At 37.3% G+C, this 16,622-nt stretch overlaps 1 protein-coding gene across 1 annotated transcript in view; it reads left to right on the top strand.

The window, feature by feature from the left end:
* The first annotated feature begins 5,521 nt into the window (after positions 1 to 5,521).
* sntb1 (syntrophin, basic 1) overlaps positions 5,522 to 16,622 on the top strand; it is a 32,705-nt gene continuing 21,604 nt past the window's right edge. Inside the window, exon 1 of the mRNA XM_017471109.3 lies at positions 5,522 to 6,330. Coding sequence (XP_017326598.1) covers positions 5,826 to 6,330 — 505 coding nt within the window. The 5' untranslated portion in view covers positions 5,522 to 5,825. The remainder of the gene's footprint in view (positions 6,331 to 16,622) is intronic.

Below are 16,622 nucleotides of genomic sequence, written 5' to 3'. Positions count from 1 at the left end.
CATTACTCTTTAACACATAAGGGCAAATGAAAGTATCCATTCCACCTACTGGCATGTTTTTCTGAGGAAAACCACACGGACATGGAGGGAATATGTTCTGCACCACTGTGCTGTCCATTTATTATTAATTTATAAATGAATTCTAAATTTCTCCAACATTTTCACCAACATATTGCATCATATGCAAGCTTCCTATTTACAACTGTACAAATCTGTAAAAGATATAAGGGGGAAAAATCATTACAAATCAAAACACTGCATAAAGAGTCTATGTTAATAAAAGGTTATTGGTAGCAACCAAACTGAAATTATTTACAGTTTTGTATTTGCCCTAGTTTGTGGTCTATGTGGCATTTTTTTTTTTATTGGAGGCATTGTTTAAAGAAATATACTGTAATGCACTAATGTTGTGTTGATTATTAAGTGTTTGAACAATGACCATTTTCCTGAGACATGCCTATTTCAGAATTTTTTTTTTGGAGGGGGGGGGGGGGGGGTGTCTACTTTTACAAAAACATAATGTCTTAAAAAGACATGTTTTTTCCATTTAAGACTACAATCAACATGAGAAAAGAGAACTTTCTGCCAGCAGTCCTGCCTCATTCTCACATCACAACCGAATGCAACAGTCATTAATCAAATCTATAAACTTCAGCACTGCTGTTAGGAATTAACATATGGGCAGAGGTTTGTATGATTGATTAACTTCAGATGAAATGCACTGGCATCAACGCTGCATTAGTTCCTCGGTTCTCCCTCTTAGATGCTTTCCAGAACAATGGAGCAGCATGCGGTTAGATCAAAGTGCAGAATTTTATATAGAATAGCAGGTTAAAATCAAAACATGCCCTGCAGGACAGATTAAATAATGAAGAAGAAAAAAACTGTCCAAAATATAAATATATAGAATACATCTATCTAGCTATACATGTGAGATATATATATATATATATATATATATATATATATATATATGTGTGTGTGTGTGTATGCATGCCCAATTATGCATATGGCATGGCTGTAACAATTTTCATGATGTATTGCAGAGGCCTAGCACAGAGCAAGCAGACTCTGTATTATGGCCCACGTAGCCATACCATCAAATGTTAACCCTGGACAACATGCTGTGTGCAGAAACCAGTGTTTCAGCAGCAAATTAACTCTCACTGGGAGATGGGAAATGAAACAAAACTTCTCAATTTCCAATCTCAAACCACATCCAACAGAGTACAATCAATGTGTGTGTGTGTGTGTGTGTGTGTGTGTAATTTTTATATTTTTATATATACCCCTTGCAGAATCTGCTAAATCTTAATACATCAAAATAAGGCACACGATACATTAAGAGCCAGCAGGGTGTAAACTTTTGAACAGGATGATAAGTGTAAATTGTTATTTTGTCTTCTGGGAGACATGTAACTATTTTATTTAGCATCTGAAGCGCGGTACTAAATGAAAAAAAAAAAAAAGATTTTTAAAAAAAGATTCTTTAAACAAAATAACAATTTAGTCATCCTGTTCAAAAGTTTACATCCCTCTGGCTCTTAATGTATTGTTTTACCTTCTTGAGCATCAGTAAATGTTTGTACCTTATGTAATAGTCGTGTACGAGTCCCTCAGTTGTACTCAGTGTAAAAAGATGGATCTCAACATCATATAGTCATTGTTGGAAAGGGGTCAAATACACAGGATATGCTGGAAAAGCAAAGAATGTGCAGGACCTGGAGAATTTATCTGAAGAACACTGGGCAGTTTAACTGCTCAGGACAAACAAGGGACTCTCACAAAACAAACACGTTTTGTGAATAACTCTCACAAAACATAAACACAGTTGTTGATCATCCAGGTAACAACATAGAGTATTAAGAATCAAGGGTATGTAAACTTTTGAACAAGTTAAGTTTTATAAATTCAGCTATTATCTTGTCTTGTGGACGATATGTAAACAACTGTTGTGTGAAATAGCTTATTCAGGACAGAACTAAATAAAAAAAACATGGGATTTTGTGTGAAACATCCCTCGTATTTTGTTAACAGTATTATGATTTAGGAGATTCTGCAAGGAGTACGCAAACTTTTGGGCACAACTGTATATTTTATATAACAAAATGCAATAGGTACAATTAATTAAATCAACAGTTCACGGATTGTGAGCTTTGAATAGCTTAGAAAAGATGATTAGTGTTCATGAGACATCATTTGCATATTAAAGGAATATAATATGGAAGGATTAGTGTTTGTTCTTGTGCAACAACTGACATTCATTTTTACCATTAGATGTCAAAATAACAATGCTAACATTATTTTTAAACCTATTGTTGCAGGATAATATGTACAGTGCTGCTAGAAATTTTGTGAACCCTTTACAATTTTCTGTATTTCTGCATAAATTTCACCTAAAATGTGATCAGATCTTCAGTCCTGAAACTAGATAAAGTGAACCCAATTAAACGAATTGTGCAAAAACATGATAGTTTTTACAGTTGTTGAGCAAATGTTGCAAACTCAAATATCTTTGTGAAAAAAAAGGATGTGAACCTGTGTGTTCAATAACTGGCATGACCCCCATTGAGCAGCAATAACTTCAATGAAACGTTTCCTGTAACTGGTGCTCAACACTGCACAATGGGTTGGGGGAATTTTGGCCCATCCATCCTTACAAAACTGCTTCAGCTCAGTGATGTTGGTGAGCTTCCTTGCATGAAATGCTCTTTTTAGGTCCTTCCACAACATTTCTTTTGGATTCATTTCTGGACAAAATGTTATATTTAACCATTTCTTTGTAGACTTACTTGTGTGCTTAGAGTCATTGTCTTATTGCATGAAACCACTTATGGTTAGGCTTCAGTTCACAGACAGATACTCTGACACTCTCCTGTAGAATTTGATGGTACAATCCAGAATTCATAGGTCCATTAGTAATGGCAAGCTGTCCTGGACCCGAAGTAGAAAAAGCAGCCACAAACTGTGATAATGCCACCCCCATGCTTCATGGCTGGGATGAGGTTCTTACACTGGAATGCAGCATTTAGAATTTGTCAAACACAAGATTTTTTCATTTAAACCAAAGAGTTCCGTTTTCGATTTATCTGTCCACGGAACATTTTTCCAATAGACTTCTGGCTTATCCATGTGGACTTGAGCAAACTTCAGAAGGGCAGCAATGTTCTTTTTAGAGAGTAGTGGCTTCCTTTGTGCTACCCTGCCATGCACACCGTTCTTGTTCACTGTTTGCCTGACGGTGGACTCATGAACATTGTCATTACTCAATGCAAGAGTGGCCTGTAGGTCCTTAGATGTTATCGTGGGGTTCGTTTGGTTTCCTGTAATACTATTTGCTGTAGCCTTGGAGTGCATTTTGCTGGATGGCCACTCCTTGGAAGAGTAACAGTGGTGCTGAATTTCCTCCATTTGTACATCATCTGCCTCACAGTAGATTGGTACAGGCCAAACTCTTTAGAAATGGGTTGTAACCTTTTCCAGCCTGGTGAGCATTGCGAACTCTTTTTCTCAGGTCCTCAGGAATCTCTTTTTATCGAGGCATGGCACACTATCCTAAACCTGTGTGGTGGTAGTGAAGACCCAAGTTTATGCTCTTACCTGATTACTCATCCACTTATCTTCAATTACCCCTTTAAATTAAGCCATACTAAAAGAGGTTCACATACTTTCCCCAACAAAATATATTTAATGTTGGATAATTTTGCTCAATAAATAAATGTAAAAACTAGAATGTATTTCGGGTAATTTATTTAACTGTGGGCTATTTATCAAGTTAAGTTTTAGAACATAGCTGAAGATCTGATCACATTTCAGGTAAAAAAAAAAAAAAAAATATATATATATATATATATATATATATATATATATATATATATATATATATATATATATATATATATATATATGCAGAAATACAAAACAATTGTAAAGAGTATTGTAAACTTTCTAGCGGCACTGTATCTAAAACAGATAGAGAAAAGCAACAAATTGCAGTGCAAATGTTTAAATCAATATTCACACTGAAGAGGCTATATTCAAATGCTTATTCTATAAGTATAAACCAAAAGAATGTGAAATGTACTATATGTGACTAAAATTTAATAATAATTTCACTGCATTTATTTGACATTTGGCATGTCAGAGCTATCAGGAGCTCACACTACACACTAGATGGCACTAAAACTCTATTGTGTTTATTCACTTTGTCAAACGTTACATCACGTGGAAGTAATTTGTGACTATATTTTAGTCAGCATATTAGGTTAACTATTTTTTTTTAAAATAGCAATGTGAAATGCTTACACAGTTATATAGTTGATACATTAGTACATTTTGTAATTACTATAAACTTACCTTATATGTTCCAGCAGTGTATGGTTTACATTTTCCAGCCGTGATGGTTGCAGGAAAGTGTCACACCCATAGGGAAATATATAAAGCCACTGACAAAGTGTGTTATATCCCTGTAGTTAAAACAGCAAAGGATGCGTAAAGCTTGTTTTGTTTATTTAAAACTAGGAGTATGCATCCTTAAGTTTCTCAATGGAAACCATGCACTAAAATTAAAGTGTTAAGCAAATAGTTGTTCAGGCTCATTGTGCTTTATAGTGGTGGAAAAAGTAAGCCTACACAAATATTAGTAATAACATTGTTCTTAGATAAGCCAACAAAACAAAATATTATATTTACAATTTATTCATCAAATTGACCTACAGCAGCAACCATGTGAAGCAGAAGACTACAAGTTAATTTCCTGCCTAAAAGTATCCTATCACTTAAGTTTAAATCAAAAGTGCCTCCTCTTGCAGTTAACACAAACTATGAAAACACAAGGTTCATGAATGATTCAAAACTGTGGAGTAAAGGTCTAAAGTCTTCAAAACAGTTATCAAGTAAAGTCCAAATAGTCCTGTGAATAGTTTGTAGGCCTGCACTGTTCTCCACTCCTATTACTTTACCATACATGAGCCTGCCTTTAAACAGCGTTTTAGGACAGAGTTGCTGGAGCTTTTGCAGTTATAATGAAATCCCTAACGAGATCTATGTAAAGTTTTCAGTGGAGAAACGCAGGTGCGCTTAGTTTATACACTATACGGTATATGGGTTTTACTCACTTTACAGATCCATGCTTTAAATGGTCGTTTAAGTGATTGAAACTGTTTTTTACTCGATTTGACTTTTATTTCACAGCTCCGAGAGCCACAAAGTGTAGAATACAGTGTCAGCCCTGACTTTCAGTTTCATGTCCTGTCTTAAGTCAACTTGCATTCCTGTAGCTGTAGAAAAACAATTGATAAAGGCATCTCACATTCCCAGCTCACACTCCTCATCCAACGCTATTAATGACTTATATACATAGACCACATGCCATAAAGTGTATCAACAAACAAAAACAAAAAAAAAAGCACAAGTGCCATAACTAGGTTCGTTCATGTTTCCGAATCGACTCACTCGACTCTCATGAGAGTCGTATACAAAGAACCGACTCCGTCGTGAATCGTCCGTCACTGCTGGAAAAAAAAATGTTTTCATTTAAGGTACCGCATTCACGTATTTACATTTCCGGAGAGGGACCCGTACATGCCTCGCGCGCTCCCACAGCTCGCTCAGGCCCATAGGACACATCCCATAAAAAACAAAAAGCTGCTCCACCCAACACGGATATGGTGAGTGTGTCGGAGTGGAGAAACGCTCCAGCAAGTATGCACCAGAGGCGCGCTGGAACTTTCCGAAAGCGCTCGTGAGTTTGGTGCGAGGACAAAGTCCCGCGTGCGTGAAAACTCCAACAGCGCCGTGGCTTTATCATCAGATATGCTCCAAAGATGGCGGTAGCGTCGGCGGCTTCCGGCATGCGCGTGCAGAAAAGTGGATTTTTGGAAGTGCTGGTGCGGGAGCGATGGCACCGAGTGCTGGCTGAGCTGAGTGACGACGCGCTCGCGCTTAGCTGCGAGGACGCGGCCGGAAGCGGCGACATGAACGGCGTAACTGACGGCTCGCGTGCGAGTCCTGAAAGTCCCGAGACTGGTGCGAGGACTGCTGGGACAGATTCACCCGAGCGCGTGCCTGAGGCTATCGCCAACAGGAAGCGGTGCGTAAAGGTCATGAAGCAGGACGTGGGCGGCCTGGGCATCAGCATCAAAGGAGGGAAGGAGAACAAGATGCCGATTCTCATCAGCAAGATCTTCAAGGGGCTAGCCGCCGACCAGACGCACGCGCTTTACGTGGGAGACGCGATCCTGTCGGTGAACGGCGTGAACCTGCGCGACGCCACGCACGATGAGGCTGTGCAGAGCTTAAAGAGAGCCGGCCGTGTGGTCACACTGGAAGGTAGGAGGGACACTCAAGGGAGTCGAACTTTTATTTCTAATGAATTCAGTCATTTGGGCTGCTTCTAAGGCTGCACTTATTTCCGCTATATTTATTAGGCTGCATAACGGTATTCAGAACAATGCTGAAAAGCTGATGGGAATACTTAAGGATTGTTTTATATTGTTTGCACCTTAAACTTTTTTTTTTTTTTTTAGAGGCTGAACGCTGTATCAGATCACCCACATCAGCACTCCTCTGGAATACTATTTATCTAGACCAATACATCATTTTAGAGCTGCTTTATTCATATACCAACCAGCTGCAATATCACAATACATGAATAATGAATGAGATCTTGTGCAGCCTTATCCCAAGTGGCCATGTTAGTTTTTGTTTGCATGAATTTGATAGTTGATAGTCTCATAAGTGCTCTAGCACAGAGGTGTGTCCACGTTTGTGTCCACAGGAATCCTCATTTGTTCCAGTTACTAACAGCTGAGCCAGGTACAACTACGTCCCGTCCTGCATCCCTTTATTTCACGGCTCATGTGTGTTTAAAGTAAGACAGGATGCAGCCTGAGTGGGAGCTCCGTGGGAATTATATTGGAGCTTTAATGTAATGCAGTTCATCCAGCATTTTGGAACAACCCTTGCTGTGATATTGCAGGTGAACCGACTCCTCAGTTGCGTGTGTGTTGAATTATGGTTGGCGTGTCAGGAGCATTGGGTCAATGAACTCTGGGGCACTTGGTTTGAGCTCAATTAAATGAGATTTTGCAATTGAGAACATTAAAGGAAACTGATTTGTGTTTTGCTTAGATTTAGCCACAACATTCAACAACACGCGCAGGATAAAACTATCTTGCATGAAAAGGTGCAATTAGATTGTATTAGATTAGACGCAATTCAGATGATATTGTTTGCACTCTATTCACAGTGAAATGAGACGATGTGTATCTCTTGCTACTCTGTGTGTTTTAGAGAGGAGTGGATTTGGATTGTAAAACAGTGTAATAAGATATCCTTATCTGACTTTTTTTTAAAGCCGTGTTAAAGCTTTCAAACTTTCATAAATGTTGTCCTACTTTTATTTATTTATTTATTTATTTTTTACGGGCACGTTTCAGCGTTCAGTGCGAAAGCCGTGCAGAAACCATGTGTTAATCATTTCCACACTGTCAGTCATTCTTCCATATTGTTACGTGTTGACCGCTGTTGGCCTTGAGCTCTGTAACGGTGTGTAGAAAACAGCGTTGTTCTGCACCTGGTCTTTCCCTTGTGGTTCAGTGAAAACAGATGTGTCCTGCTCATTGTTTAGTCACAATATGATGACCAGATGCGTTGACTGTGTGTTTCTGTCTGGTCCTGAGTGATTCATCAGGGAGCGTGCGGTTGAGAAAGCATACTTCAGGGAACATACACAAATGACCTGAGGATTAATCTTCCCTTTTTTCTTTTCTTTTTTTGGAATTTGCTTAGTTGCCATGGTGATCAGATCAGAACAGATTTACTTTCATATTTGACTTATTCGGATGTACGTGTTCAAACGCACACTGCATGTAAGGATAGGCATGTGTATGTCCATGCCTAGAACAGATAAGAATTCTAAATGCAGCTTGTTTGTTGATGCTTAAGCTTGAAGGAAAATTTCTGATTTCTCTGCTTGTCTAAATGAAACCGAATACTTAAATTTGAACCTTATTACACAATCCGTGTTCCACCTCAAAACAAGAGATGGACATGTAGAAGAGAGATTTTAAACTTAAGTAGAAATAAGAAGGCATGTATCTTTTACACAACCAAATCCGTTCAAACCCACAATGGAGGCACTGTTCTAATTTTAACACACAATTTGATTTTCACTTTCATAAAGCTTTGTGGACTCTGTCTTATCTAATCCAAACTTTTTTTTTCTTTTTTTTAATCTGTGAAGTAAGTAAAATCTTTGGTTATGAAGGCAACCTGTACAAGAACTGCTAGCTCGTGTGACTCATGGTCAAAGCACACCACGGTAAGCATGTTTTAATGTACTTGAATTCCATTAAGTCAGTTTGTATGGAGACAATTTCCGCTTCGTTAAATGGTAAAGATAAAATACAACGCTTCCAGGTCGAATAAATGCATAAATGACAACTGCCTACGTAAATGAAGTGCATGTTGGCATAATGTCGGTTACTTGATTGAGCTAGGTATTTCTATGTATTTTTAGGTAGACGTCAATCATTTTTATGGATGGAGTAATGTTTTGGCAAGATGGTATAGATGCTGGAATGAGTTTTAATCTAGAGATGTTAGAGTTTTAGTCTTTTTGTTTTTAGTTGTAGTTTGTTTTGTTAAAAGTGGCCTAAAGCTCTCAATTAAAAATGAGTGTTCAGTGTTCTTAAAAATATATATTTTATTATTAATCAATTGACTATCAAGAATATATATATTTTCACAATTTAAGAGTAACAAAATATACACTCACTGAATTTCATGGCGTGTTATATCATGTATTTAAAATGTTCGTGTAAGAAATAGGCCTGTAACGGCAGCCTTAATCTACTTCTAACTTCACAGTTTCCTTAAGGTGGTTGCTCGCAGTGGACGCACGACACCGCGAACTTATATACATAAAAATCTTTACTTTCCGAACGTCACAAAGCAAACTAAATCTAATAATAATTATAGTTATAATAATAAATAAGAACTATATACAACGAGTTTCGAAATAAAGCATAATTCCACTATGACTACGGTGAATACAGTCAAAAACCTGTTATTCGAATTAGATATGTGATGTTACACAAATAATACCCTGGCATTTATTCTATTTCTAGAAAATAACATTTTCTGTGTTTTGATTTGATAAGAAAATCATCTAATTAATAAATAAGATGAACTTGCATAAAATTATAAATATTAAAATATTAAAACTACACCAAACCCTTCTATGGCTCTAACAAGGCATTTGAAAATGCCCTTTTTAATAGAAAAATGCTACTCATTATGGTCCATTGTCATATGTAAGGCCAAATGTTATATGATTACAAGCAAAGTGACAAATCGATCATGTGGATGCAGAAGAACTACAAAAACATCAGTTGCAGACATTTTTCCCATAGTGTGCTCCATAGGAGAATAATTGCACCCAAAGGATCTGGTTGTTTAAACGAGAGAGTTGTTTTCTGTTAGCAATGTTTGCACATTGATTTTGGTGTTTTTACCCACCCCGAAAGTTTCTCTCTCTCTCTCTCTCTCTCTCTCTCTCTCTCTCTCTCTCTCTCTCGCTCTATTATTTTTGTACCATATACACAAGCCCACTCTTGCTGATTTGTCTCTGCAGTAGAGAAAGAGCCATAGTCTTCAATTAGGGCTCACACAAGAAGTCTATTGTTACTCAGAGATACTCTGCATCCAAAGAGACTATATGTCAAATTAGCGTTTTCCACTCGGAGCTTTGATGAGCGCCTTTTCTTCCTGCGCAGACAAAGCCTGCCATTCTCCACAAATCAAATCAACTGTAATGACTAGGACCAGTAACGAACGGAACACAAAGTGCTGGTTATAAACCGTGTACACCTGATGGCTAATGAATTCAGTGCGTGTTCAGCCACAGTGCTCTTTTATTGTCTAATAAATAATTATACTGAAGTTAATAGGACCACAGTCCAGGAATTCTTTCAGGAAAATAGAAGAATTTGGGCATGCCGATAGTTTTTGGGCACGAATACACTGGTGTTTAAGTAAACATTCATTTCTGGCATGGAGTAAAAACATTCCACAGACACTGGAACAATGAAATAGGGATGCATGCTGAAACTCCTGGCACATGTTCTGTAATAATAGTAGTGATAAAGTATGACGCACTGGCAACAACTACAGCCTGATAAAGCTGGAGGATATGTCGGCTTGGGTTTCATTCGGTCTGTATGTGATTGCCAGCAAAATATTTTGCGTGTGTGTGAATGTCAGAGCTGTTTTGCTGTTAGATGATCGGTGTCAATCATCTGCAAATGGACAGTGAAGGATCAAGTAAATTGCATAAGGCAAAGTCAGGACTACGGAGAGGAGGCTTGGAGTCGGAAGAGAACAAGGATTGGCTTTGGATGGTGGCGTGACTTTCAAGGCATACATAAATTCCGGATAAGCAACCTAACATAACTGAATGGTTACAACAATGAACGTTTAATGCTTAACCATTAGTGAGTTTACAAGGCTATATTGATGTGGTTATGTTTTGCTTCATAGTGGCACTTTAGGTTACCGCTTTAGACTAGCACCATTAACTCTGAACAGATGAGGCATCTGTTTTGAACTTGAGGCACAGTCACACGCTTCTCTGTTCAGTCATCTTTAAACATCCTGTTTTTCGCACCTTACTTCACTAATCGGGGTGATTAAAATAAATGTCTGAAAATTCACTTTCTTGGTAAGCTGATCTCGGGTAAATGATTTACATACTGTACTCCTTGTGATTGGCTGCTACAGAAGCCACGATGGTTTGTGTTTTAAAAAAAAAAATTGACTTGCTGAACTATAGCCACTTATTTTTACATGTTGGTCGGCTCTGTCGCTGTAATTTTCAAGTGCTCGGTTTGATCTGCTCCCATGCTTTGCTGTGTCTGTATCTGAGCCGAGCTCTGCCAGTTGATGACCCCTGCTCTTTCTTCTACTTTCCAACAGACAGTGCAGGATACAATAGATAAATAATTAACAGGTGAAGAGTTCTGAAAGTGAAGGCTTGGTTCTTGTCCTGAAGGGAAAATAAATGTGCACTAATGTGCACACAATGATTAAAAAATGATGTGTACAAAGCTGTGATGTGACTGCTGTTAAAATCATTTACAAAGACAGCATGAAACAATAACTGGTTTCTTTTCAATGTTAAAGACTAGATTCACTTACTGAAAGCACACTGACGTTGAAAAATGGAATCCTGTCCTAAAGGATTCATTTTATTGGTTTATATGTGAATGTTGTGCAGCAACGGCAAGCACGGTTTAACATTTATTTTATTGTCACAGTCTGACAAGTGATACAGTGGTGACAAAACTGTGAATGAGGCTTCCCAGTTCACATTCACATTTACTCTACCCACCTAAAAACCCAGAAATCATACTTCTATACTGCTCACACTGACGTTGATGGATGCAGGCAGAGAAATGTTTTATTTTGTAAACCCTCAGCCTCTGCTGCTGAAGCTATTAAGCTTTCTTGCAGTTGCTGGTTCATAGCAATTTTATTTGAAGTACCAAGATTCTGTATGTTGTTTAAGAAAAAAAGGCTAGATTCTCCCTCTTGATTTTCCACTATGCTGATGCTGTAATGCAATGACTTTATCTGTATTTGGATATAAACCCAAAGTGGCCATGGCCTAAACCAGAAGACTTCTGGCTCGGGACAGTTCCTCATCCTCTTATCACTCATGACATATGCACAGGAGTGTTTTTAATCACGCTCGCATATTTGGTAATCTTTTTGTTTGTAATTCCCCATGAACTTTTCAAAAGAATTCGGTTGGTCCTGTTTTCCAAAATATAAATGAAGTAGTAGCCACAGTGACCCTGAACAGGCAGTTACTAAGGACCGCCACATTTTCCTGTGTACAACCCCACAACAAAACAATGAATCAATAAAACCTAATAGTGCGCCTCCTAGTTGTATTTAGAAGATATTAACTGTTCATTCCAGATATTGTATTTGTATTCTTTTACATCCCTAGCTTATATTAATGTACATTTCTTTGCACACCATTCATGAATTCATCTTTAATAATCACTTTATCATGGTCAGGGATCCGGATGCCAGTGCGTCGCATCAGGACATTGTACTGAAAATATGTCATTGGCTCATTTCCATAGGCAAACGTATGATTATGCTTTACTTTACAAAGCATACTCGGGGCATGAGGCGGGGGACACCCTGGACAGGGGGGCCAGCCCATCGCACAATCTCACACACATTCACACACCACAGACAATTTGGAAATGCCAATCAGCCTACAGCATATGTCTTTGGAGGAAACCCCCGAAGCACAGGGAGAACATGCAAATTCTGAAGACACACAGGGCGGTGGTAGCAATCAAACCCCCAACCCTTGAGGTGTGAGGCAAACATGTTAACCACTAAGTCGCAGTGCCACCCTAGCCAACAGTCATAGCTATTAATCCTGCAGATCATAGTGAGACGATGTCTTTAACACAAAGTCTGCAAGGGACTGTGCTTTATTTCCCTGATGACGTATTGTGGAAGTGTTGAAGTTTCAACTGTGTATATATATATATATATCTCTACTGGTTAAAATGTTAGAACTGTTTAAAGCTACTATCAGAGAAAACCAGTTCTGTTTGTGTGCTTATGCTGTTGCATGTCCCTCCTACCCAGTGCTTCTAGTTAAAATAAAATAATTTTTTTTTAAAATTCAGAGCAACAAAATCATTTAGTTGACCATTTAAAAAAAAAAAAAAAAAAAAAAAAAAAAAACCCAAACCTCTGAACAGATGTTAGACCTGCATCTACTTTGCTAATGGTACAGTCCAGAGTTCTGCGTGGAATACATTAGTGAGTGTGTTGACGATGTTCTCACTTCCAGCAGCGCTGCTGTGGCCTGGGGTTTCTGACAGTTCTGGTTTAAGTGCAAGCTAAAAGCACACAATTTTAGCCTTCACTTCCTATTTGAAACACAGTTCCATGTCTCTGTATGTTTCATTCTGAGCACTGAGTGTGCAGCTTGAGCATTTCTTGTTAACTAGAGGAAAATTAATAGGGAATGGGATAAATAATTGATTATTTGATCATGAACAATTCTGCATTAATGACTTTTAGCAAGGCTTATGTGCAAATGTTTTTTTTTTTTTTTAATGGAAACAGCCAAGTGTCTATAGTGTTTACTTTTCTAATTAAAAAGGTCGAATTCAATTAGAAATTGCATTTACATTTGAAATTAATCAAAAGGTTGAGCAGTCAAAAGCAATAAATATTAATTAGCTTCTAATTCTACACCACCACAGACAAAGCAAATATTAGCACTAGGTTTTATATTAAACTTTAATGTTTCAGACTTGTGTTACCCACAGTAATTTCTCAATTGGCGAAACTGTAATAATTCACACAGGTAGTTTCGTTTATTGGGGATTGTTATAATGGCCGTGCGCTAAATGCCTAGTAGAGCACCATTTGAGGGAAAAAAAAAAAAAAAGTGACCGTGATGATCTGTGTTAAATAATTTTATTTGGTCTATTATCACTTTTAGGGCATGTATTATATTTGTTATATTTGTTGTTTTTTTTGTTGTTGTTAACTTTTTTTTAAATGCATCGGAAAAATTAACGAACGAAAAATATAATAGGTTATGAAACTAAATCGAGGTGGACTAAGATACATATACGATTTGTAGATATGTTGAAATTGAATTGAGTCATTAGATTTCCACACATCCAGCTAATATTCATAACTAGCATTACCCATGTCTAAGATGCTATATACACTATTTTAATCTGAGATGTTGCTTCAGTGTTTTTTTTTGTTGTTTTTTTTAAATATATATACAGATAAAATCTGAATGAGGAATACATTGAGCGTTTGCATATGCAGTCACGCTGTTTGGCCATGTGAGAAATACTCATACTGTGTCGCATAAAAGTTCCATTGCCTCATGTGTGCTGAGAACCCTGTTTAATCACTCATTGGGGCACATTAGCAGCTGTCAGTTCTTGTTAATTTCCCCTGAATGAGTTTGGTATATGTAAACTCATGTCACTAAGTCCATTTTGTAGCAGTGAGGAACGGTGTTTGCTTAACATAATTGTGTCAACAATTCATATTGACTCTAAAGTCAAATGACTGTGTATATAAAGTGCTCGTGCTCATATGAGTGCTGTGGAATCCAGAAAACATTAATTAATCTAAATTAGAACTGAGTAAATTATTTTCTAAAGTTTGCATGAAATCAACAAAAATTGCTTGCTTTTATCATTTAAGTTCTCTCTTTCCTTTTTTCAATTGTACCCAGCATGAGAAGGCATGTCCAAACTTATCCAGGTGTTCGAATGGTCCCTTTGGATTTCAGTCTGATGTCGATGGTTAATACAGACTAGAGCTATTAAGAATGACATTGTTTTGCGTGTCATTATCATTGACCAGTGAGCTGTTGCTGATTAACATGGAATTTTCTAGCTTGTACCAATTACACCATGCTCATTATCCTCGTTAACCCTTAAATGCATAAATGTTTCGCCAATCATTATTACATATTCGGGTCATTAGTGACCCGGAGTATATATCTAAGGCGGACAATTCTCTAAACTGCCCCAATAGTACAAAACTGTCCTAATATTTTATTAACAATTACAAAATAATAAAATACAGCATATTTCATTACATTTTGATATTTTATTTCTCATCAAACAGAGGCAAAAATATTTGCACTATATTTTAGCGTGTGAATTATTAGTGTGTAATTTAAACTGTGTGTGTGTGTGTGTGTATGTATGTGTATATATATATATATATATATATATATATATATATATATATATATATATATATATATATATATATATATATATATATATATATATACACACACACACTAATAATCCACGTGCTAAAATAGTGAAGGTATTTTAGCATTTTCATTCCGTTCATCTGACCATCATTTTGGTCACCATAACAAAATGAAAATCATTACACACTTTAATATTTTTGTAATTAAAGTCATTTTTATCATGTTTAATTTTCATGTCTAAAAACATCACCAAGTAATATTATGAGATTGTGGCACCTTCTGCGCTTCCCTTGGTAAATTCAGCATCTGGCTCATATTCAGGATCTGGATCATTCGATACGTTCCTCTCAATAGGCTACTAATGTGTTCATAATCTTCAAAATCAATATTTTGTTCGCTGACAGCTTCATCATCAGATCCACCGTCAAGCTACGGTAATATTTGATTAGAAACTGGTTCTGTCTGTGGCGATTATGATTGACGCATTAAATCATCATCGTTTACCAAACATTCCCACCTTGAGGAATAAAAGAGAATTGAACTTATTGAGGCGTGAGGGATTCAGTATTGTTGCGCAGAGAAATATACTTGCGCTATTACATACCTCGGGTCAGTAGCGACACTATAAACTTTTTACAGTAAATTAATTAGAAAACAGATTATATTTGACGATTTTTTTTTCTTGTTATAATGTTGACGGTAAATAGATTGAGGAATACTAAGAAAGTGGCAGTCTAATATGAACAAAATAACGAGGGGGAGGGTAGTGGATGATGTCCCGCGTCGCTAACGACCCAAGATACGTGTTTAAGGGTTAAAATCCCCATGAAATCAAAAAGCAAAAAAGTTTTGTGACTTTTAGTAGAAATCTGTTAGCCTTAAGGTTATCTGTATGATAGTGTGCTCCAAAACAATGACACAATTCGCATTTAGAAGACGTATGCATTCAAAATGTACAGTCTCTCTCTACCACCAATACAGATCAACAATATTGATGATCTCACTTTGCACTTCAGCTGCTCATCACATTTTCTGTAAAATCAAATGCTTGCTAGAATCTGAAGTGTCCCGCCCCAACATTTGTAAGTTTCCTGGCTGTGAGGTATGCTAAACACTGTTGGCTATTTAAAAGGGGCAAGGAGCCATGATATGTCCCGCCCTGACTTCGTGTTTCAGTGGAAATGACGTCACATCGAATAATGCTGCTCGTTTCAAGGCACTCGACGAGGACTGTAATAAAGACGCCTCATATATTTGCAGAAATGTCTTCTACCCAATCCAAAATGTCATGATCTGCAAACAGGAGCACTCGCTCTCTCAAAGAGCTGAGCATTTTAGTTTTTTTGTTTTTTTTCCAGTTATATTTTTTTTAATGCTTATGTAGCCCATTCATGACTTTGGTCTTTTTGGGGCTTCTACAGAGTGCAGTCCTTCACAGTAAAGTAAATCCATACGGAGTAAATGAAGCACGATGGCAGGAACTGTGATCTTGACATTAGAGGTTAGGATGCCACCCTTAGTGTTAGTGGCACCAGTTTTCAACAATCTGAGCCATTTGACTAATTTCACTAATGCATTTTATTCTCCTCAGGCTCTTGCTAAATACCTTTATTGTTGTTCAACTTCTGAACTGAACGTGACCTAAACAGATATATAAAAAGCACATGGAGAGTTACATAACTGCCTTGAAACAGGATGTAACTCTGTGAGAACGAGGCATGCTTCACATGTTAAGCGCAGTAGTGTTAAGCTTTGATTTTCTTAAGTCACACCAGTGCTTTGTCATGCCAGGTAAGATATGAACTAACCACAGCTGTTTTCT

The sequence above is a fragment of the Ictalurus punctatus genome, chromosome 1 (assembly GCF_001660625.3).
Source record: "Ictalurus punctatus breed USDA103 chromosome 1, Coco_2.0, whole genome shotgun sequence".
In the NCBI taxonomy this organism is placed as follows: domain Eukaryota; kingdom Metazoa; phylum Chordata; class Actinopteri; order Siluriformes; family Ictaluridae; genus Ictalurus; species Ictalurus punctatus.
The sequence above is the reverse complement of the archived record's forward strand: the minus strand, read 5'-3'. Positions and strand labels throughout refer to the sequence as shown.